The 19,024-nt window shown below is 67.6% G+C and overlaps 1 protein-coding gene across 2 annotated transcripts; it reads left to right on the top strand.

Moving 5' to 3' along the window:
• The first annotated feature begins 1,621 nt into the window (after positions 1–1,621).
• Positions 1,622–18,661, top strand: ANO9 (anoctamin 9). Of its 2 annotated transcripts, XM_070053884.1 has the most exons (24): positions 1,622–1,727; positions 5,529–5,603; positions 5,682–5,795; positions 6,063–6,208; positions 6,842–6,888; positions 6,964–7,022; positions 7,101–7,174; positions 7,776–7,910; positions 7,988–8,084; positions 8,228–8,288; positions 8,380–8,462; positions 8,870–8,974; positions 9,440–9,607; positions 9,692–9,728; positions 9,948–10,059; positions 14,697–14,754; positions 14,839–14,936; positions 15,014–15,147; positions 15,244–15,396; positions 15,833–15,980; positions 16,370–16,474; positions 17,033–17,126; positions 17,210–17,322; positions 17,619–18,661. In XM_070053884.1, exons 1-24 carry the CDS (start codon positions 1,722–1,724, stop codon positions 17,644–17,646), a joined length of 2,250 nt encoding a protein of 749 aa, XP_069909985.1. In that variant the 5' UTR covers positions 1,622–1,721; the 3' UTR covers positions 17,647–18,661. The 2 variants fall into 2 exon arrangements, with proteins under 2 accessions (XP_069909985.1, XP_069910016.1); XM_070053915.1 differs by lacking the exon at positions 5,682–5,795.
• The last annotated feature ends 363 nt before the right edge of the window (positions 18,662–19,024 follow it).

Genomic DNA, 19,024 nt, shown 5'->3' with positions numbered 1-19,024 from the left:
CGTAGACGGTGACGCGCAACGGTGCCCACGCAGAATATCACGCGAGGCCGGGAGGTGGCCCAGGTGCTGGGCCCCTGCACCCATGGGAGACCTGGGTGGAGCTCCAGGCTCCTGTCTTTGGCCTGGCCCAGCCCTGGCCGTTGTGGCCATTTGAGGAGTGAACCAGCGGGTGGAAGACCTCTCTCTGTCTCTCTCTCTGCCTCTAATGCTGCCTTTCAAATAAATGAATCTTTCTTAAAAATAAAATACAAATAAAGAAAATATCAGGTCCGGTTGAGCCGGGAACTGGGGGTTGACAGTGGCCTCGGAGTGTCCAGGGGCTGGTTGGGCCCCCGCAGACTCATCCGTCCACTCTAACTGGCCTGAGACAGAGGACGCTGGGTGCTCCCGGCCCCCCTTGCTATCTGAGGAGGATGTCAGGTTCCCCAGGGCTCCCTGCAGCAAGGGGTGGTCACACCAGCAGCCGTGTGAAGGGGAGGAGCCTCCACGGTTCCCCTTCCTGACCAGTGGAGTACAGACGTGATGCCTGGAGCTGGCGCAGCTGTCCTGGACCCCGTGGAAGGCGCTCTTGCTTCTGGGGGCAGAGCTACATGCTAAAAGGGTTCTGGGTGGTTGCTGCCGTGGCTCGGCCAATGGCGGGGGAGAGCCGTGCGCCAGCTTCCGGGGCCACTGCTGTCTGGAGTACTCTCCTTAGAAGGACAGAGAGACGGGCAGACACGGGCAGAGGGCTCCCAGGTGCCCGCAACAGCCCCGCTGTTCCCAGGGGGCCAGGCTGGGTCTCCCGAGTGGGAGGCACCGACACGGCTGCCAAAGCCGCACTGCCGCCCCAGGGTGCAGGGAGCAGAGCCACTTGGAGGGGGATGCGGGCGCCCAGGCCCCAGCCCCGGGAGATCTGCGGCTGGGCTGTGTCCGACCCACAGGCTGCGGCCGCTGCTCGCTGCCTTCACCCCTTCGCTCAGTTCCGAGTCACAGCTGCCACGCGGTCACCCAGGAAGTGATGTGGGAGGAGCCCAAACAGCCGTATGGGCATGGGGTGGGCGGGCACAGAGGACTCCATGCAGGGCACTCAGGGTGTCCGGCCAGGTCTGGGGCAGCAGGAGGCTACTGCTGGGGTGGGAGGCCACAGCCGTGACCCCGTGACCCCGTGGGTGTCCTGGTGGCACTGCGAGTGGCCCCATCCCCCGGTGCTCTGCTGGGGGTGGGGAAGGGGCTGTCACAGCCCACATGCAGGAGCCCCCCCTTGTTGGGAAGCGTCGGCCGCACCCCCGGGCACACCCCCAGTCGGTCACTCCAGCCTCCAGAGCCGCCCGCCCGGCTGTGGCCCCCCCTGCTCCCAGCTGAGAGGGCTCAGGCCCGGCATCTCCCAGCTGAGATGCACAGGCGGGGGGGTGGGGTCCACTCTGGGCCTGCAGGGCTGGAGGGTGGTGCCCGCTGGGAGGAGTGGAGGCCGGGGTACGTCCAGCAGGGGGTGTCCGCAACCCCCTCCCCAGGCAGACACCCTCCCCGCAGGGGACACTCCCCTCGGCCCCTCCCCCACCAAGCCCCAGGTCTCCAGGAAGGAATCGGGCCCCCACGGGGGCGGGTGCTCCTGGCCACTGGCTCCTCCCCGTCACTGCACCTGGGTGCGGCAGGGGAGGGGCGGAGGAGCCGGGAGAGGGAGGGGTGAGCCCTACGCGGAAGTCGCAAAGGGCGGCCTCACCTCACACACTCCGACCCCCGGCATGCAGGTGAGTCTGGCGGGTGGGGTGTGCAGCCCCCGCGGACAGCCCTGCTGGCCTCACCTGGACAGAGGCTGTGGAGGGCTCCCCGCAGGTGCCTGGCGGGAGGCAGCGTGGGTCCCCGGGGCCACCAGAGCCCTCTGGGGGGACGGGAGGGCTTGCCCCCCTGGCCTGAGCTGCCTGTAAGACCCCAGACCCTGCAGCTGGCGCCCATGGGGCTGGGGGCCCCCTGCTGCCCAGGCAGAGGTGGGACCCACAGAACAGGGGGCTCTGGGGACATCTCCCACCCCTCTCTGCCCGAGAAGAGGCTGCCTGTGGCTGGTGCCAGGCTGAAACGCAGGGAGGTGCGGCCCGAAACCAGCCTCCCACTCGGCTCCCGGCCTACACGGCCACTCCCGGCTGCTCTCAGGGCCCTTGTGGGCCCTGGCTCCTTGGGCCAGCGCGGGGACGCCCTTGGCCTGGCCCCAGCTGCTGCCACGAGCCCCGCGCTGGCATGCAGAGACCGGGCTGGTGTGGGCTCCCTGCAGCCTGAGCAGGTCTCTCCTGAGTCCCCTGGGGTAGGGGAGGAGCCACCAAGCCCCTCCCAGGGACAGTGCCCCGCCTTGTCCTCTCCTGCTGGCCTCCTGTGGTACAGGCCAGGCTCCAGGCCACCTGCCCACAGGCCCAGTCCACTCACCCCTTGCATGACCCACGGGCCTGCACGAGGAGTGCGGAGTGGGCCCCTCCGCCGTGTCGGGGGTGGGGATAGAGGGACCAAGCCTGGGTGAGCTGAGGGCATGGGGTGGGCGGGCACAGAGGACTCCATGCAGGGCACTCAGGGTGTCCGGCCAGGCAGAGGCGGGGCCTGGGTCCACAGGTGGCTCCTGCGTTTGTGCACCGTGGGGCTGGGACCTGGCCAACGGCCATCTCTCTGGCAGCAGATGAGCAGGGCCAGGCCCCGGTGGGCCCCCCAGAGCTGCTGCTGGTGCCGGGGCCCAGCCCAGAGGGGGGCTTTGTCCATCTTCTTCCTGCCTCTGCACATCGTGGGGGCGGCTTTGGGGCAGGGGGGTCGGATGAAGACCCCGAGGCACACGGGGCCACCTGCCCCTTCCACATCCTCAAGTGGCTGAGGGTGAACATGGCCCCATCCCTGCCCTGGGCATCGGGAGCCTGGAGAGTCCCACGTGGCATCTGGGGTCTAGGGGCATTGAACACTCTGCTTGGCCGGAGGCAAGCCCAGCCCCCACCTGTGAGGGCCCCCACGGACCAGCTGTACTGGGCACCAGTGAGATGTGGGGCTATGAACAATGGCCCTAGAAGACAAGGAACCCGTGGACAGCCTGTCCCCAGGGCCTCTGGGCAGCCATCCAGGAACCTGTCCAGCTGTGGGGTAGGATTGGCTGGACATAGCTGGACATGGTGGCCTTACACCTGGTGGACTGGTGTGTGTGTAGCTCTGCCCTTGCAGCCCCCATGTCCAGCAGTGGGGTGGGATTGGCTGGCTCTGCCTGTGCAGCCCCCGTGTCCAGCCCCGGGGAGGCGGCCTCCGTTTCCAGGAGGCTGGGGCAGTTGTCCCGGGGCTGTGCCTCTTCTGGGGGGTGGGGGAGTTCCGGTGGCAGACTGTGGACAGCCTCCCATGCTGAGCTTCCTGGGGTTCTCTGGTGCCCCAGTCCTGCCCATCGGGGTCCCACTGAGCCCCTTCCTGCCCTGGGCCCCTGGTCCTGTCCGGCTTATGCCGCAGGTCTTCAGTGCTGGGCCCATGCTACTGCTGTGTGGGAGGGGTCCGGAGTCCACAGGTGCAGCCCCATCCTCCGTCCCCCATGCGATCCCAAGGCAGGTAGGCAGGCAGGCAGGCAGGCAGCAGACACCAAGGGCTGCTTGAGACTTTGCCCTGGTCCGCGGTCAGAGACGCCAGTCCCAGGGAGCACAGGTGCCCGCCCCGCCCCGCAGGGCTCCTGAGCAATGACCCAGGGCAGGGGAGAAGTTTCAGGTGCCACAGCCACTCCTGAGCAGGGGTGCCGTCCTGGCAGTGCCCAGGAGCCTGGAGCGGGAGGGGTGGGTGTAGGCGGCAGCGGGATGAGCGCCGGGCACCACCCGGACCAGGAAACTCGGCCAGGCTGGATGGGGGCAGCTCTGGGCTCCCAGTCTTGGCGACTCGGGGAGTCTGCTGCCCCCGCTGCCCTGCTGCGGTGGGCGTGACGGAGACCGAGGGGCACAGCCGGGCAGACAGGCTTCGCCCTGGACTCAGCAGCGCCTGGTGTGTGGGGGAGGGGTTGGCTCAGCAGAGCAGGCACCTGGTTACAGGCAGCCTCAGGTCAGCGAAAGACACGGAGCCCAGTCATCTGGAGACACCATGCTGTCCACGCCTGACGGGAGGGGCAGGGCACGCAGCCGGGACTTCCTGGAGGAGGCAGGGTGGGGAAGGTGAGGGACTGCAGGGAGCAGGAGGTGCCCGTGTGCGGGGCTGGGGCTGCCCAGGGATGGCAGGAGGCAGAGGCCAGAGCCCAGGGCTCGAGTCGGGTGAGTGGCATCCATTCCAACGCCTGGAGGGGGGCACCCGGCCTCTGGCTGCAGGGAGGGAGGCAGGGTGCCCACGGGGCAGGGCTGCACACAGAAGCTGCAGTGTCCAGTCCCTCTGCTCACGTGTGGTCAGCCTGGGCCCGGGCCACAGGGCGTCCCTGGCATCACAGACAGCTCTTGGCGTCTGCCAGTGCCCCCCGCCCCCGCCCCGGGACCCAGGCTCCTCCCTCGGCCTCTGCCCCCAGGACAGCCCCTGTGAAGGCCACACAGTGGGCGGCTCTGTCCTCTCGCTGCCCAGGTTCTCAGGGTCCCCGAGCAGCTCAGGGTCGGCCTTGCCCTTGTTGCCTGGCCACTGCCCGAGTCCCCAGCCTCTGCCCACCGTGTGGTGCACACCCGTGGCCGCCAGAGAACCCCAGCGAGCACCTCCCCCTCCAGCCACTTCCCTCCCTGGGCCAGCGCTGACTGTGGCGTTCCCAGTCGGGGTGCTAGTGGCCCCGGCAGCACTGGTGACTGTCCCAGCATCTGGGGGGTGCCGCGCCGTCCTGGGAGCCCAGATGGAGCTCCCAGCTCCTGCCTCCTCGCTGCTGCTCCTCCTCAGGCCCTGCGCAGCGTCTTTTGCCCATTTTAAAGATTGGAGGGTAGGGGCCGGCGCCGTGGCATAGCAGGTAAAGTCGCCGCCTGCAGTGCCGCCATCCCACATGGGCACCGGTTGGAATTCCAGAGGCCCCACTTCCAATCCCCGCTCATGGCCTGGGAAAGCAGTGGAAGATGGCCCAGTGCTTGGGCCCCTGCACCAGCGTGGGAGATTGGGATAGAGCTGCTGGCTCTGGCCACTGCCGCCATTTGGGGAGTGAACCAGCAGATGGAGACCTCTCTGTCTCTGTCTCTTCCTCTCTCTCTGTAACTCTGCCTCTCAGAGAAATAGATAAATCTTTAAAACGCAGTTTGGGGTTGGGGAGCTGAGTGTGTGTGCAGTGGTTAAGGAGCTGCCGGAGGTGTCCCACATCAGGTGCAGCTCAAGTGCCCGGACCCTGCCACCCACGTGGGAGACCCGGGGGGAGCTCCATGCTCCTGCTCCAGCCTGGCCTGGCCCTGGCTGTCGGGGACGTCTGGGGAGAGGCAGCACTCTGCATCTGTCAGATGAATAAATGCATAAAAGGAAAGAGCCGAGCCTGGGCTGTCGGTGTCTGCACGCCCAGCCCCGTGGCAGCCCGGCTGCCACCTGGGTGTTCAGGCTGCCCCCTGGGGAGGCCAGCACCTGGCTCAGCCGGCTGCAGGGAGGGGCCCCGACCTCGCATCTGCCCCCCCCAGGAGGAAGAGCACCTCCAGGTCCCCATGGGGACAGAAGGGGACAGCTTCCCACTGTTGGACATGTGCCCTCAGGAGGTGAGTCCGCGGGGTCCTCCCCAGCTAGGCCCTTCCCTGCCCCACGCCTGGCCTGGGCCCTACACCCTCCTCCTGCAGACCCAGGCCCCTGAGGAATGGGACTACGTCCTGGTGGCCGACCAGTGCGCCCAGAAAAGCCACCGGCAGCAGCTCTTCCTGGAGGAGCTCAGGAGGAAAGGCCTCCACTTCAAGGTGGGCAGGGGCGGGGCAGGGGCGGGGCAGGGGCGCGGCCAGGCTGGTGCCAAGGGCCTCTGCGGTCCCTTGGGCAGGGGCGCGGCCAGGCTGGTGCCAAGGGCCTCTGCGGTCCCTTGGGCAGGGGCGCGGCCAGGCTGGTGCCAAGGGCCCCTGCGGTCCCTTGGGCAGGGGCGCGGCCAGGCTGGTGCCAAGGGCCTCTGCGGTCCCTTGGGCAGGGGTGCGGCCAGGCTGGTGCCAAGGGCCCCTGCGGTCCCTTGCCCCCAGGTGAAGGAGGACCACAAGCAGGTGTTCTTTGGAGTCCGAGCCGACAGCAGAATCTTCGACCTGTACCACACCCTTCTCGTGGAGCCTGAGGGTGCCGCCCCCAGCGCCGAGCCGGCCAAGCCGACCCCCGTCCCAGCCACCACTCGGTGAGGACCCTGTGCCCACCTGCACAGGCAGAGCACGGGACACACCCAGGGCTCACATGGTCTCCAGGTGGAGGTGACGGGTGTGAGGGCGGGGCTCTGCGGCTGCTCCAGGGAGTAGGTGGGATGTGGAGGCCCCTCCCCCTGGACTCAGTGGACACCCACTGTCCGGGCTGAGCACCCCTCCCTGGACGTCCGCCCCGGCCTCCTCTCCCCCAGGCACCTGCTTCTCGAACAGGGGCACTCCCCCCATGCCCCGCCCCTCTGGGCTGGGCCAGGCCTGGTCAGTGCAGCCTGCTGCAGGACACCCCTGGGATTTGGCTGTTCCCGGGGAGGACCATGCGCCCGAAGGGGTGCCCGGCTTTCCCTCCTCCAGGCCACGTGGCCTTGGCCGAGCCCTGGAGCTCCGAGAGCCTCAGGGAGCAGGGCAGGGGGTGGCTCCTGGGAGCCCAGGGTGCTCTGGACGGTGGGGCTCCCTGGTGGGGAGACGGCGAGGAGGGGGCAGCCCCAGGCAGGACCTCACCCTGGACGCTGGGGACTGTCAGGGGTGGGCTCTGCCAGGACGCGGGGGCGGGGGCCTGGGCTTGGCTGTACCCCAGGGGCCAGGGCCACGCTGACCCCACACTTGGGTTTCAGAATCCGCATCGTCAACTTCATCCTGAACAGCAAGACGGCGGCTGGCGGTAGGACGGCAGGGCGGTGTGAGGGGGGCCCCTGCCTCCCCCTCCCGCCCTGAGGCATGGCGCGTACACCCCCAGGCACCTTTGAGGAGCTGGTGAAAGACGGGGTCTTCAAGGCCTGGTTCCCCCTGCACAAGGTGAGCTGTGCACCAGCCAGGAGGGGCTGGGCCGGGCTGGGGCCCCAAGACGGGAGCTCTCACTGTGCCTGCACTCAGGGGGAGGAAGACTTGAAGAAGAAGTGGGCCCGCTGGAGGGACATGGCCCTGCAGCAGCCGATTGACGAAATCAGGTGATCTTCCCCAAAGGCCACTGGCACCTGCAGCAGACACCTGTGCCCCCACAGACTCACCTGTGCCCCCAAACCTTCACACTTCCTGCACAAACACACGTGTGCCTGTTCACACATTGGCCCCCACAATCACACCTGTGTCCCTGCAGACTCTCCACCTGTAGATGGGGGCGCTGTGGGTGAGCAGGCTCCTCCTCAGCCGCCGCGGCCTCCCCCGTGGGCCCCCCACACCCACGGCCTCTCCTGCACCCACAGCCTTCCCCGAGGGCCCTGCACCCGCGGCCTCTCCCATACCCACAGCCTCTCCCGCACCCAGGGCCTCCCTGGCCGTTGCTGCCTGACAAAGGATAGGGGGCAGGGGCGGGTTGCAGCAGGGGGGAGGGAGGTTGTGGGTGCGGGGAAGGAGGCTGTGGGTGCAGAGGGGCCATGGGAGGCCGTGGGTGCGGGGGCGGGGCATGGTGGCCCTGACAAAGGATTGGGGGGCAGGGCCGGGTTGCAGCAGGGGGTGGGAGGCTGTGGGTAGGGGGGTTGGTGGGTACAGGGGTGTGGGGCGGGGGGCCGGGGCACAGTGGTCCTGACGCCGGCCGGGTCCGGGTCGCAGGGGCTACTTTGGCGAGAAGGTGGCGCTGTACTTCGCCTGGCTCGGCTGGTACACCTACATGCTGGTGCCCGCCGCCCTGGTAGGGCTCCTCGTCTTTCTGAGCGGTTTCGCCCGGTTTGACGCCAGCCAGATCAGGTGGGCCTGGGGCTGGGGGCTGGGTAGGGGGACTCTGGGTGGGAGGAGCTGGCGCCAGCCCGACCCTGTGCCCCCAGCAAGGAGATCTGCAACGCCACAGACATCTTCCTGTGTCCCCACGGCGACCGCCAGCGCAGCTTCCGGCCGCTGTCGGACACCTGCACCTACGCCAAGGTGTGCGGGCCCCTTCCCCGGGAAGGTGGGGGGGGGGGGGGGCGTTAGAGAAGGAGACGCGCGCGGGCCTGCGGGGCTGCATGGTCCCCTTCCCCAGGATGGCGGAGGGAGACCCGGCCCCAACCCAGCCTCCCCCGCCCCAGCTCACGCACCTCTTTGACAACGAGGGCACTGTGCTGTTTGCCATCTTCATGGCGCTGTGGGGTGAGTCCCTGCTGGGCCCTGGGCCGCGGGGGCGGGGGCACCAGGTAAGGCTCAGGGTCGCCCTGCGACGCCCCCCCTTCCTCCCGCTCAGCCACCGTGTTCCTGGAGGTCTGGAAGCGGCAGCGGGCGCGCGTGGTCCTGCACTGGGACCTGTACGGCTGGGATGAGGACCAGGTGAGGTGGGCGGCGGAGGCGGGGTCCTCGGTGGGAGGTGGGGTCCCTGATTGGAGGCGGGTTCCCAGGTCAGAGAGGGGTTTCCCGGGTCAGAGGCAGGGTCCCCACGTCTGAGGCGGGGTCCCCACGTCTGAGGCGGGGTCCCCACGTCTGAGGTTGGGTCCCCGGTTGGGTCCCCGGGTCAGAGGCGGGGTCCCCACATCTGAGGCGAGGTCCCCACGTCTGAGGCGGGGTCCCGGGTCAGAGGCAGGGTCCCCACGTCTGAGGTTGGGTCCCGGGTCAGAGGCGGGGTCCCCACGTCTGAGGCGGGGTCCCCACGTCTTAGGCGGGGTCCCCGGGTCTGAGGTTGGGTCCCCGGGTCAGAGGCGGGGTCCCCACGTCTGAGGCGTGCCCGGGGTCTTCCCCAGGAAGAAATGGCGCTGGAGCTCATCAACTGCCCCGACTACCAGCTGCGGCCGCACCAGCACTCCTACCTGCGCAGCAGCATCGTCCTCGGCCTGTCCCTGCTCATGGTACCGGGCTGCGGCGAAGCGGGCCTGCCCCTGCCCCTGCCCCTGCCCCTGCCCCTGCCCGTGGACTCCCAGGGCCCTGCCCCTGCGTCCTGCCCCTGCCCGTGGACCCCCGGGGCCCTGCCCCTGCCCCTGCCCGTGGACCCCCAGGGCCCTGCCCCTGCGTCCTGCCCCTGCCCGTGGACCCCCGGGGGCCTGCCCCTGCCCGTGGACCCCCGGGGGCCTGCCCCTGCCCCTGCCCGTGGACCCCCAGGGCCCTGCCCCTGCGTCCTGCCCCTGCCCGTGGACCCCCGGGGGCCTGCCCCTGCCCGTGGACCCCGGGGCCCTGCCCCTGCCCCTGCCCGTGGACCCCCGGGGCCCTGCCCCTGCCCCTGCCTGTGGACCCCGGGGCCCTGCCCCTGCCCCTGCCCGTGGACCCCCGGGGGCCTGCCCCTGCCCCTGCCCACCGTGCCCCGCCGTGCCCCGCAGATCTGCCTCATGATCGGCATGGCCCACGTGCTGGTGGTGTACCGTGTGATGGCCGCGGCTCTCTTCAGCAACTTGAACTGGCCCTTCCTGGGGGAGGAGCAGGTGACCACGGCCGTGGTGGTGACCGGGGCCTTGGTGCACTACGTGATCATTGTCGTCATGACCAAGGTGGGGGAGCCGGGGGCAGGGGACGGGGGGGCGGGGAGTCTACAGGGGCCCCCGCTGAGCCCCCTGTGCTGTCCCCTCCTGCAGGTCAACAAGTATGTGGCCCTGAAGCTTTGTGACCTTGGTGAGGAGAGTGCTGCCCAGGCCGTGGCAGGGGGGAGGGGGCTTGGGGCGGGGGTCTCGCTCGGAGCTGCCATCAGAGGCCCAGGCGGGGGTCTCGGAGCCTCCTCAGAGGCCCGGGCGGGGTCTGAGTGGCCCTCAGAGCCAGCCCCGCCCCGTGGCCGAGTGGCCGAGTGGCCGAGTGGCCGAGTGGCCTGGGCTCCACGGCCTCTGGTCCTTGCAGAGAAGCCCAGGACCTTCTCGGAGCGCGAGCGCAAGTTCACGGTCAAGTTCTTCACGCTGCAGTTCTTCACCCACTTCTCCTCGCTCATCTACATTGCCTTCATCCTGGGCAGGTAGGAGCCCCCTCCCAGGGAGCCTGCGGCCAGGGCCAGAGAGCTGCTCCTCCCAGGGGCAGCAGGAGGCCCAGGGCCCCTCAGCTGGCCTGGGTGGTCTCCTGGCCGTCTCACCTGCAGGCTCAGGGGCACCGGCGTTGCCGTGGCTGCAGTGTCTCCGGTTCTCTGCCTGCCTGGCACTGCCCGGCAGTGCGTGTCAGCAGCCGGACGCTGCCCTGGCAGGCAGGGTGACCTCAGAGGCCTCAGGACCGGGTGGCCCTACAGTCCAGTGTCCGTGGACGCTGCTCATGGCCGGTGCAGAGAGGGAACCAGGCCAGCCTCGGACAGTCGCTCCCAGGGCACGCCCCTCGGCTCAAGTGTTCATGAGTTCTGGGGAGACCTGCTGCACCCACAACATTTGGCCACAGCTCCCCAAAACCTACGCCCTCCCCAGTAGCATACACAGCTCCATCTCCCCAAACCCCAAGTCTCAGCTCAGTCCAACGTTAACCCGAAAGTCCAGAGTCCAGAGTCTCATCTGATACTCTAGGCTGAGAGGCTGGACAGAAACAAAAACAAGTAGCATGCATCCAAGACGCGGGGGCCAGGCAGGCAAAGGGCACGCGCGTCCATCCCGAACGGGTAGACAGGAACCAGCCCTCACAGGCCCGAGCAAGACCTCAGCCCCGCAGGGCAAGCCCCACACAGCACCCCCGCGCCGGCACCGTGACAAGGCCCCATGAGCCAGAGCTGGTCCCGGGCAAGGGGAGCCTTGAGGCCAAGCTGCGCCCATCTGCCTCTGGCACCTGCCGTGGCAGGGCGGCCCTGTCCGCAGGAGGGCATGCGCCGAGCCAGACGCACTGCCGCGTCTTCACTCTTCCTCTGGCCCAGCAGCAATCCTGCAGAGCCCCCTGCCGTGCCCTCCCTGCTCCTGTCTCACTGCGCGGCCGGGAGCGGCCTGAGCACAGACCCGACCCCACCAGCTCTCGGGCCCAGGGAGCGAGTGGCTCCTGGCTTCCAGCCTGTGCTGCGCCCAGTTCTGCCAGCACCCCGGCCTCCCCGGCCCCCGTCCAGCTCCCTCCAGCCTCCAGGCTCTCCCAGCCTCTCCCTGCGAGCTGGCGCCACAGCCGCCTCCACATCTGCAGGGGTTCGTTGCCGCGACCCCGCTCCTGGCTGCAACCTTCTGTGTCACTCTGCTCTCCATCACGTTAGCCAAGACGCCCGAGGGGAGCTTCCTGGGCAGGGGAGGCAGGGCGGCACGGCGCACCAGGGAGCAGAGCTTCTCACAAGGGCGCCCCCACGGCCTGAGCCCCTCTCAGCGGGGTCTTGGGGGCAAATCCCACTGAGCCTGTAGCACAGACCCTGGGCTCTGCACCCACCACCTGCAACGCAGCTGCTGGCCTCTGCGTGTTGGTAGGATCCTAGCTCTTGTGGTGTGGTCACGTCCATAGGTCCTCTCACGTATGATGGGAGTGTGTCTGGCATGGTTGTGGCACACGGGTCCTCTCTCATATGACGGGAGCATGTCTGTGGCATGGCCATGGCACACAGACCATTTCTCACGTATGATGGGAGGGTGTGATGTAGCTGTGGCATGTGGGTCCTCTCATGTATGACAGGAGCATGTCTGTGGCACAGTCATGGCACATGGCTCCTCTCACATATAACGGGAGCGTGTATGATGGGAGCATGAGTGGCATGGCTGTAGCACATGGGTCCTCTCTCACGTATGACAGGAGTGTGTCTGGTGTGGCCGTAGCACATGGGTCCTCTCTCACGTATGACAGGAGTGTGTCTGGTGTGGCCGTAGCACATGGGTCCTCTCTCACGTATGATGGGAGTGTGTCTGGCGTGGCTGTAGCACATGGGTCCTCTCTCATGTATGATAGGAGTGTGTGTGGCATGGCCGTGGCACGGGGCTCCTCTCACATATGACAGGAGCATGTGTGGTGTGGCTGTGGCACACAGGTCATCTCTTACATATGACGGGAGCGTGTCTGTGGCGTGACCGTGGCACACAGGTCATCTCTCATGTATGATGGGAGTGTGTCTGGTATGGCCGTGGCACACAGATCATCTCTCATGTATGATGGGAGTGTGTCTGGCATGGCCGTGGCATGGGGCTCCTCTCACGTGTGACAGGAGTGTGTCTGGTGTGGCCGTGGCACACAGGTCATCTCTCATGTATGACGGGAATGTGTCTGGTGTAGCCATGGAACAGGGCTCCTCTCACATATGATGGGAGTGTGTCTGGCGTGGCCGTGGCACACAGGTCATCTCTCATGTATGGTGGGAGTGTGTCTGGCATGGCTGTGGCACAGGGTTCCTCTCACGTATGACGGGAGTGTGTCTGGCATGGCCGCGGCATGGCCTGGCCAGCTCTCTGCTGTGGCCAGGGAGTGCAGTGGAGGATGGCCCAAGTGCTTGGGCCCTGCACCCCATGGGAGACCAGGATAAGCACCTGGCTCCTGCCATCAGATCAGCGTAGTGCGCCGGCCGCAGCACGCCGGCCGCGGCGGCCATTGGAGGGTGAACCAACGGCAAAGGAAGACCTTTCTCTCTGTCTCTCTCTCTCACTGTCCACTCTGCCTGTCAAAAATAAATAAATAAATAAAAAGATTTATTTATTCGAAAGGCAGAGTTAGAGAGAGAGAGAGAGAGAGGTCTTCCATCTGCTGGTTCACTCCCAAAATAGCCACAACAGCCGAAGCTGGGCTGATCCGGAGTCAGGAGCCAGGAGCTTCTTCCTGGTCTCCCACACGGGGTCAGGGGCCCAAGGACTTGGGCCATCTTCTACTGCTTCCCCAGGCCACAGCAGAAAGCTGGATCGGAAGTGGAGCATCCAGGACTCGAACTGGTGCCCAGATGGGATGCGGGCACTGCAGGTAGCTGCCCTACCTGCTGCGCCACAGCGCCGGCCCCTGTTCTTTATTTGTGAGCAGGAGAGGCTGACAGGAGAGCTGCCCTTCCTGTCCCATTCCCCAGCTGGGGCTGAGCCAGACCAGCAGAGCCAGGAGCTCCCTCCAGGCCTCCACGTGGGTGCAGGGGCCCAGCTGCTTGAGTCTGCTGCCTCCAGGGTGTCTGGATGTGGGACGGGGCGTCTCCCCTGACCCTGTCCTGCACATCAGTCTGGCAGACGCGGTGTCTCCTCACGAGCTCCGCCGGCACCATTCCCTGGGCCTCGTTTCTGCGGGGTCCCTCTCTCTCCCCCACCCTGTCTATGGGGTCCCCTCTCTCTCCACCCTGTCTGTGGGGTCCTCTCTCTCCACCCTGTCTCTGCGGGGTCCCTCTCTCTCCCCCACCCTGTCTATGGGGTCCCCTCTCTCTCCACCCTGTCTCTGTGGGGTCCCCTCTCTCTCCACCCTGTCTCTGTGGGGTCCCCTCTCTCCCCAACCCTGTCTGTGGGGTCCCCTCTCCCCCCACCCTGTCTCTGTGGGGTCCCCTCTCTCTCCACCCTGTCTCTGTGGGGTCCCCTCTCTCCCCAACCCTGTCTGTGGGGTCCCCTCTCTCTCCACCCTGTCTCTGTGGGGTCCCCTCTCTCCCCAACCCTGTCTATGGGGTCCCCTCTCTCTCCACCCTGTCTCTGTGGGGTCCCCTCTCTCTCCACCCTGTCTCTGTGGGGTCCCCTCTCTCCCCAACCCTGTCTGTGGGGTCCCCTCTCTCTCCACCCTGTCTCTGCGGGGTCCCCTCTCCCCCCACCCTGTCTATGGGGGTCCCCTCTCCCCGCACCCTGTCTGTGGGGTCCCCTCTCCCCCCACCCTGTCTCTATGAGGGTCCCCTCTCTTTCCACCCTGTCTCTGCGGGGTCCCCTCTCCCCCCACCCTGTCTATGGGGGTCCCCTCTCCCCCCACCCTGTCTGTGGGGTCCCCTCTCCCCCCACCTGTCTGTGGGGTCCCCTCTCCCCCCACCCTGTCTGTGGGGTCCTCTCTCCCCCCACCCTGTCTGTGGGGTCCCCTCTCTCCCCCAACCCTGCCTGTGGGGTCCCCTCTCCCCCCACCCTGTCTGTGGGGTCCCCTCTCCCCCCACCCTGTCTGTGGGGTCCTCTCTCCCCCCACCCTGTCTGTGGGGTCCCCTCTCTCCCCCAACCCTGCCTGTGGGGTCCCCCCTCCCCCCACCTGTCTGTGGGGTCCCCCCTCCCCCCACCCTGTCTGTGGGGTCCCCTCTCCCCCCACCCTGTCTGTGGGGTCCCTTCTCCCCCCACCCTGTCTCTATGAGGGTCCCCTCTCTCTCCACCCTGTCTCTGCGGGGTCCCCTCTCCCCCCACCCTGTCTATGGGGGTCCCCTCTCCCCCCACCCTGTCTGTGGGGTCCCCTCTCCCCCCACCCTGCCTATGGGGTCCCCTCTCCCCCCACCCTGTCTATGGATCGGATTTCCCTGGTGGTTCCTCCCTGGCAAACCCATGGCTGCCTCACTGCGCATGTCCCTCCCTGGTGCCAGGCCAGCGCGTGTTGTTAGCATGTTAGGGAAATGGCGACTTTAAACACAAAACAGCCCCGTGTGACGATGCGGGTCTGCCTTGAGCTTGTGTGCAGGCCGTGCACAATGTGTGGGTAGACATGGGAGTGTGGGCGGCAGGGGTGGGGGTGGGGGATCGTGCACCCTCCTGTCCGGTTCCCTTCCAGCCCCACCCTCCCCCCCGGCCTCATTCTCTTCCCCAGGATCAACGGACACCCTGGGAAGTCCACGCGCCTGGCCGGCCAGTGGAAGCTGGAGGAGGTCAGTCTGTCCCGAGGCCCTGCAGCCCTGCCCGAGCCCCGCCCCATGCCCCTGACCGCCCCGCCTGTCCCCCCCCCCCCGCAGTGCCACCTCAGCGGCTGCATGATGGACCTCTTCGTGCAAATGGCCATCGTCATGGGGCTGAAACAGACGCTGAGCAACTGCATGGAGTACCTGCGCCCGTGAGGACCACCCCGTGCCCACCCCGCACCCAGCCCCAGAGCCCCTGCCCGCGCCCCACGCGTCCGCGTCCCCCCAGGTGGCTGGCCCACAAGTGGCGCTGCATGTGGGCCAGGCTGCACCGCACGGACCACGAGCTCGCCGACTGGCAGCGCAACTACCTCCTGAATGCGGTCACCACCTTCAGTCTGTTCGACGAGTTCATGGAGATGAGTGCGTGGGGCGTGAGGGGTGGCGGGGCGTTGTGGGCCCAGGGCTCCAGCACCCTGCGGTGGACCTCAACCCCGCCCCGCCCTGCCCCGCCCCCAGTGATCCAGTACGGCTTCACCACCATCTTTGTGGCCGCCTTCCCGCTGGCGCCACTGCTGGCCCTCTTCAGCAACCTGGTGGAGATCCGCCTGGACGCCATCAAGATGGTGCGGCTGCAGCGGCGCCTGGTCCCACGCAAGGCCAAAGACATCGGTCAGCGGCCGGGAGGGGTGGGGTGTGGTGCCCGCAGCCTTGGCGCGGGGTGAGCTCTGCCTGGGCTTGGCCCCAGGCAAAGGCCGGTCCCTCGGGATCTGGCCCCAGGGCTTGCAGCCGCCTGCTGTGTGTGTTGGGGGGAAGGGCTCCAGGGCCACGTGGGAGCTGAGAGCAGATGGCACCACGCTCCATACATGGGGCAGGGGCCCTGAGAGCAGCTGGCTGGTCACCACGCTCCATACAGGAGCCACGTGCTGGTGTGGGGAGGGGGAGGCAGGTGCCACGAAGGATCCCGGTCTTGGCCCAGTTTAGGGGGTCCCGTGCCTGGCGGTGGGGGTCCAGGAGGCGGAGCTGGCTTGGGGGTGCAGGGTGAGGGGCAGGACTGGGGACAGCACCACGGGAGGAGCCGGCAGCTCACCCTGCTGCTGGGGCCCAGGGACGTGGCTGCAGGTGCTGGAGACCATTGGGGTGCTGGCTGTCATCGCCAACGGCATGATCATCGCCTTCACGTCCGAGTTCATCCCCCGCATGGTCTACAAGCACCGCTATGGCCCGTGCAGCCAGGGCAACCACTCTGCCCAGGAGTAAGGCCCAGCCTCCCTGGAGACCCTCGCAGCCTCCCCCCAGGGGAGGCTGGAACCCCCCTCCCCCATCTCTGCCATGGCTGGAGGCTAACACGGCATCGCCCGGGGGCTTGGGGGCGCCCACTGGCCCTGCCCCCCGTCCTGCTGCCGGAGCAACAGGGCCCGGCACATCTCACCCCTGCCCTCTGGCCCCTCCGGGGCTGCTGCACCTGCCTGTCCAGCCCAGGCCCGGCCAGGAGCTCCCCTCAGTCGTGTTCTTGGCCAGGGACCTCCTTCCACACGGGGAGATGGAGGAGGTGGAGGGGCCCGTGGTGTGTCCCAGCCCCCACTGACCCCACAGGACACCCGGGGCCTGAGGGGCTGCTGCTGGAAGCCTCTCCCTCTCCCAGTTGCCTCACAGGCTACGTCAACCACAGCCTGTCCATCTTCTACACCAAGGACTTCCCACGCTCCTCCGCGGCGGCAGAGGCCTCCGGGAACGTGACCGAGTGCAGGTGGGGAGCCCCTGCCCCACCGGCCCGTGAATGCCCTGCAAACCTGTCGCTCCCCCTCTTCGTGGAGGAACGACACAGGACCCTGCGCTGTTCTTTCTGTCTGCTCGGCCCTCCCCGGGTTTGCTGCTGGTTCTTCCCGGGTTGGCTACTATCCCTTCCACCTCCGTGGAAGGGCAGTTCCCCCTGGCCGCATTCCCCACTTCCGCAGGGGAGCGGCACACCGCCAGCCGGCTTTCTCGGGGGCTGCACGGGTTCCCTTAGATGTTCCCCATAGATGTTCCCGGTGCATGCCGTCTCTCTCCTCCTTTATAGTCCTCCTCCGCCAATCCCAACTCGGCTGCCCACACGCCGAGTACGCTGCTCTCCAATCAGGAGCAAGTCCTACAGTTAATTGGTTGAACTGGAGGCAGCTGTGCGGAAGCTGTTTACTTCTCTCCCAACGCCATATTGGGGGAGAGCAGATGCATAGAATAAGTCTTAATTCGAGTAACTTAGTCTAGTCCGGATTGCTCCCCACACAAACCCCTCCCACCTGACCTCCGGGCCTGGCCGCCGCAGGTACCGGGACTACCGCAACGCCGACGACTACAACCTGTCTGAGCAGTTCTGGGTCCTCCTGGCCATCCGCCTGGCCTTCGTCATCCTCTTTGAGGTGGGCCAGGCCCTGGGGAGGCCCCACTCTCCCCACCCAAGGCCCCGCTGGCCCTGATCTCACCCCTCTCCTGCTGCCCCCAGCACGTCGCTCTGTGCATCAAGCTCATCGCGGCCTGGTTCGTGCCAGACGTCCCTCAGTCCGTGAAGAATAAAGTTTTGGAGGAGAAGTACCACAAATTGCAGGAGAGGATGCGGTAGGTGGGGCAGAGCTGCAGAGGTGGGCGGAGCTAGGGTGGACTGGGCGGGGCTGGGGTGGGGCAGGGAGGGGCTGGACTAGGGCTGGCCTGGCCTGGCCTGGGCTGGGCTGGGCAGGGCAGAGGTGGGCTCGGATAGGGCTGGGCTGGAGCTGGGACTGGGGTGGGGAGAGGCTGGGGTGGGTGGGCTGGGGCTGGGCTGGGCAGGGCTGGGGTGGGGCAGGGAGGTGCTGGACTAGGGCTGGCCTGGCCTGGCCTGGCCTGGGCTGATGCAGCAACCCCACCCTTGCTTCCAGCTTCAGTTCCAAGAGCACTGAGGTGTAGAGAAGCCAGAGCTGCTACCAGGAGCTGGGACAGAGCTGCCTGCACCACCTCCTGCCCTGCCCGCGGCTCTGCACATGCGCACGCGTGTGTGTGCTGTGTGACGTGTGTAGTGTGTGTGTGTGTGTTGTGTTAGAAGGTCGGGAATCGGGGTGTGTGTGTGTGTGTGTGTGCGCGGGGCCGCGGGGCTGAGGAAGATGAAGGCCAGCAGCAGCTCACCTGGGAGCAACCCAGGATTCACCCCACACGGTCCTGCCCAGACCCCGAGAACCTGCCGGGGCCCAGCCTCGTCCCCCAGGACAGCTCCCCGGGAGAGTCCTGTGCTCAGCCCCACGGGGCACCCAGCCCGACACCCCACAGCCCCCGCCCCCGGGCAGGCCCCGGGGGGCCGCTCCTCTGCCCGCGCCAGGTGGGCTCCCAGCCTGAGGGCACTGAGCGGTGAGACCTGGGGAGGAATTCGCCCGATTCATGCCCGGGCACCCTGCGTCCTGGGGGGGGGGGGGGTTGGACACACGGGAGAACTGACCCTGTGCCCCTACGAGCCCGGGTCTGAGCTCGGGCTGTGTGCCCAGCTCTCGGCGCTCTGCCAAGCCGCTCGCCGGCCTGCCACGTGTGTGCTGTCCACGGAACCACGTGGCCTCGCTGTCCCGGGCTGAGGGACCGGGGCCCTCGCTCAGATTCTGTCTGGAGAGGCGTCCAGCCGTTCTGATGGCCGCCCCGCCCCAACAAGCCTGCCGCCTCGCTGCCCACTGCTGTCTCACGTCTGAGTTCTTTCCTGCGTCAGGTCCACAGCCTCCCCCACCCATTGCCGCTAACAGATGGAGTGTATGGTGTATGTGTGTGTATGGAGCATGTATGGTGTGGTGTGTGTAGTGTGTGTGTTTCCTGGGTTCCCCAGAGCCTGCCCTGGCTCCCGGAAGGTGGGGTGGGGCAGTGTTCCCACATCCTAGCCACCCTAGGGGTGGACAGAAATGGCCCGGGGAGAGTGGGTCTGCCGGGCACGGGCCTGGGGCTTCCTTGCCCAGCGAGGCCCGTCTGTTCCTGCCGTGTGGTGGGGGCCCACACAGGCTCCCAGGAGAGGGGGAAGGGGTGGGTCCGCGAGGAGCTACGGGGCTCCGAGGTTCCGCAGGCTGGACCGGTCGGTTTGGCCACTGCCCCCGGGGTCAGGCGGCCACAGCTACTTGGGCTAGCGCGCGCCTGTCGCCTGCGCAAAGCGGCTCACTTAGGTCCGCCCTCGCCCTGGCTGCGGGGCGGGGCTGCACCTGCCGCCGCCGGCTCTGTCGCCGCTGCGCACCTGGCCCAGGTGAGTCGCCCCTCCCCCGCGGCCGCGGGAGCCCAGGACCGGCAGCAGGTGAGTGGCAGCCACAACGCAGCCTTGCGG

Source organism: Oryctolagus cuniculus, chromosome 1 (genome assembly GCF_964237555.1).
Source record: "Oryctolagus cuniculus chromosome 1, mOryCun1.1, whole genome shotgun sequence".
Lineage (NCBI taxonomy): Eukaryota > Metazoa > Chordata > Mammalia > Lagomorpha > Leporidae > Oryctolagus > Oryctolagus cuniculus.
This window is presented reverse-complemented; position numbering and strand designations above follow the sequence as displayed.

Excerpts from the sequence above, each read along its gene's own strand:
- ANO9 (XM_070053884.1), top strand. Across the intron at positions 15,981-16,369 it reads GGCAACCACTCTGCCCAGGA|TTGCCTCACAGGCTACGTCA; the intron begins GTAAGGCCCAGC and ends TCCCTCTCCCAG. Across the intron at positions 17,323-17,618 it reads AAATTGCAGGAGAGGATGCG|CTTCAGTTCCAAGAGCACTG; the intron begins GTAGGTGGGGCA and ends CCTTGCTTCCAG.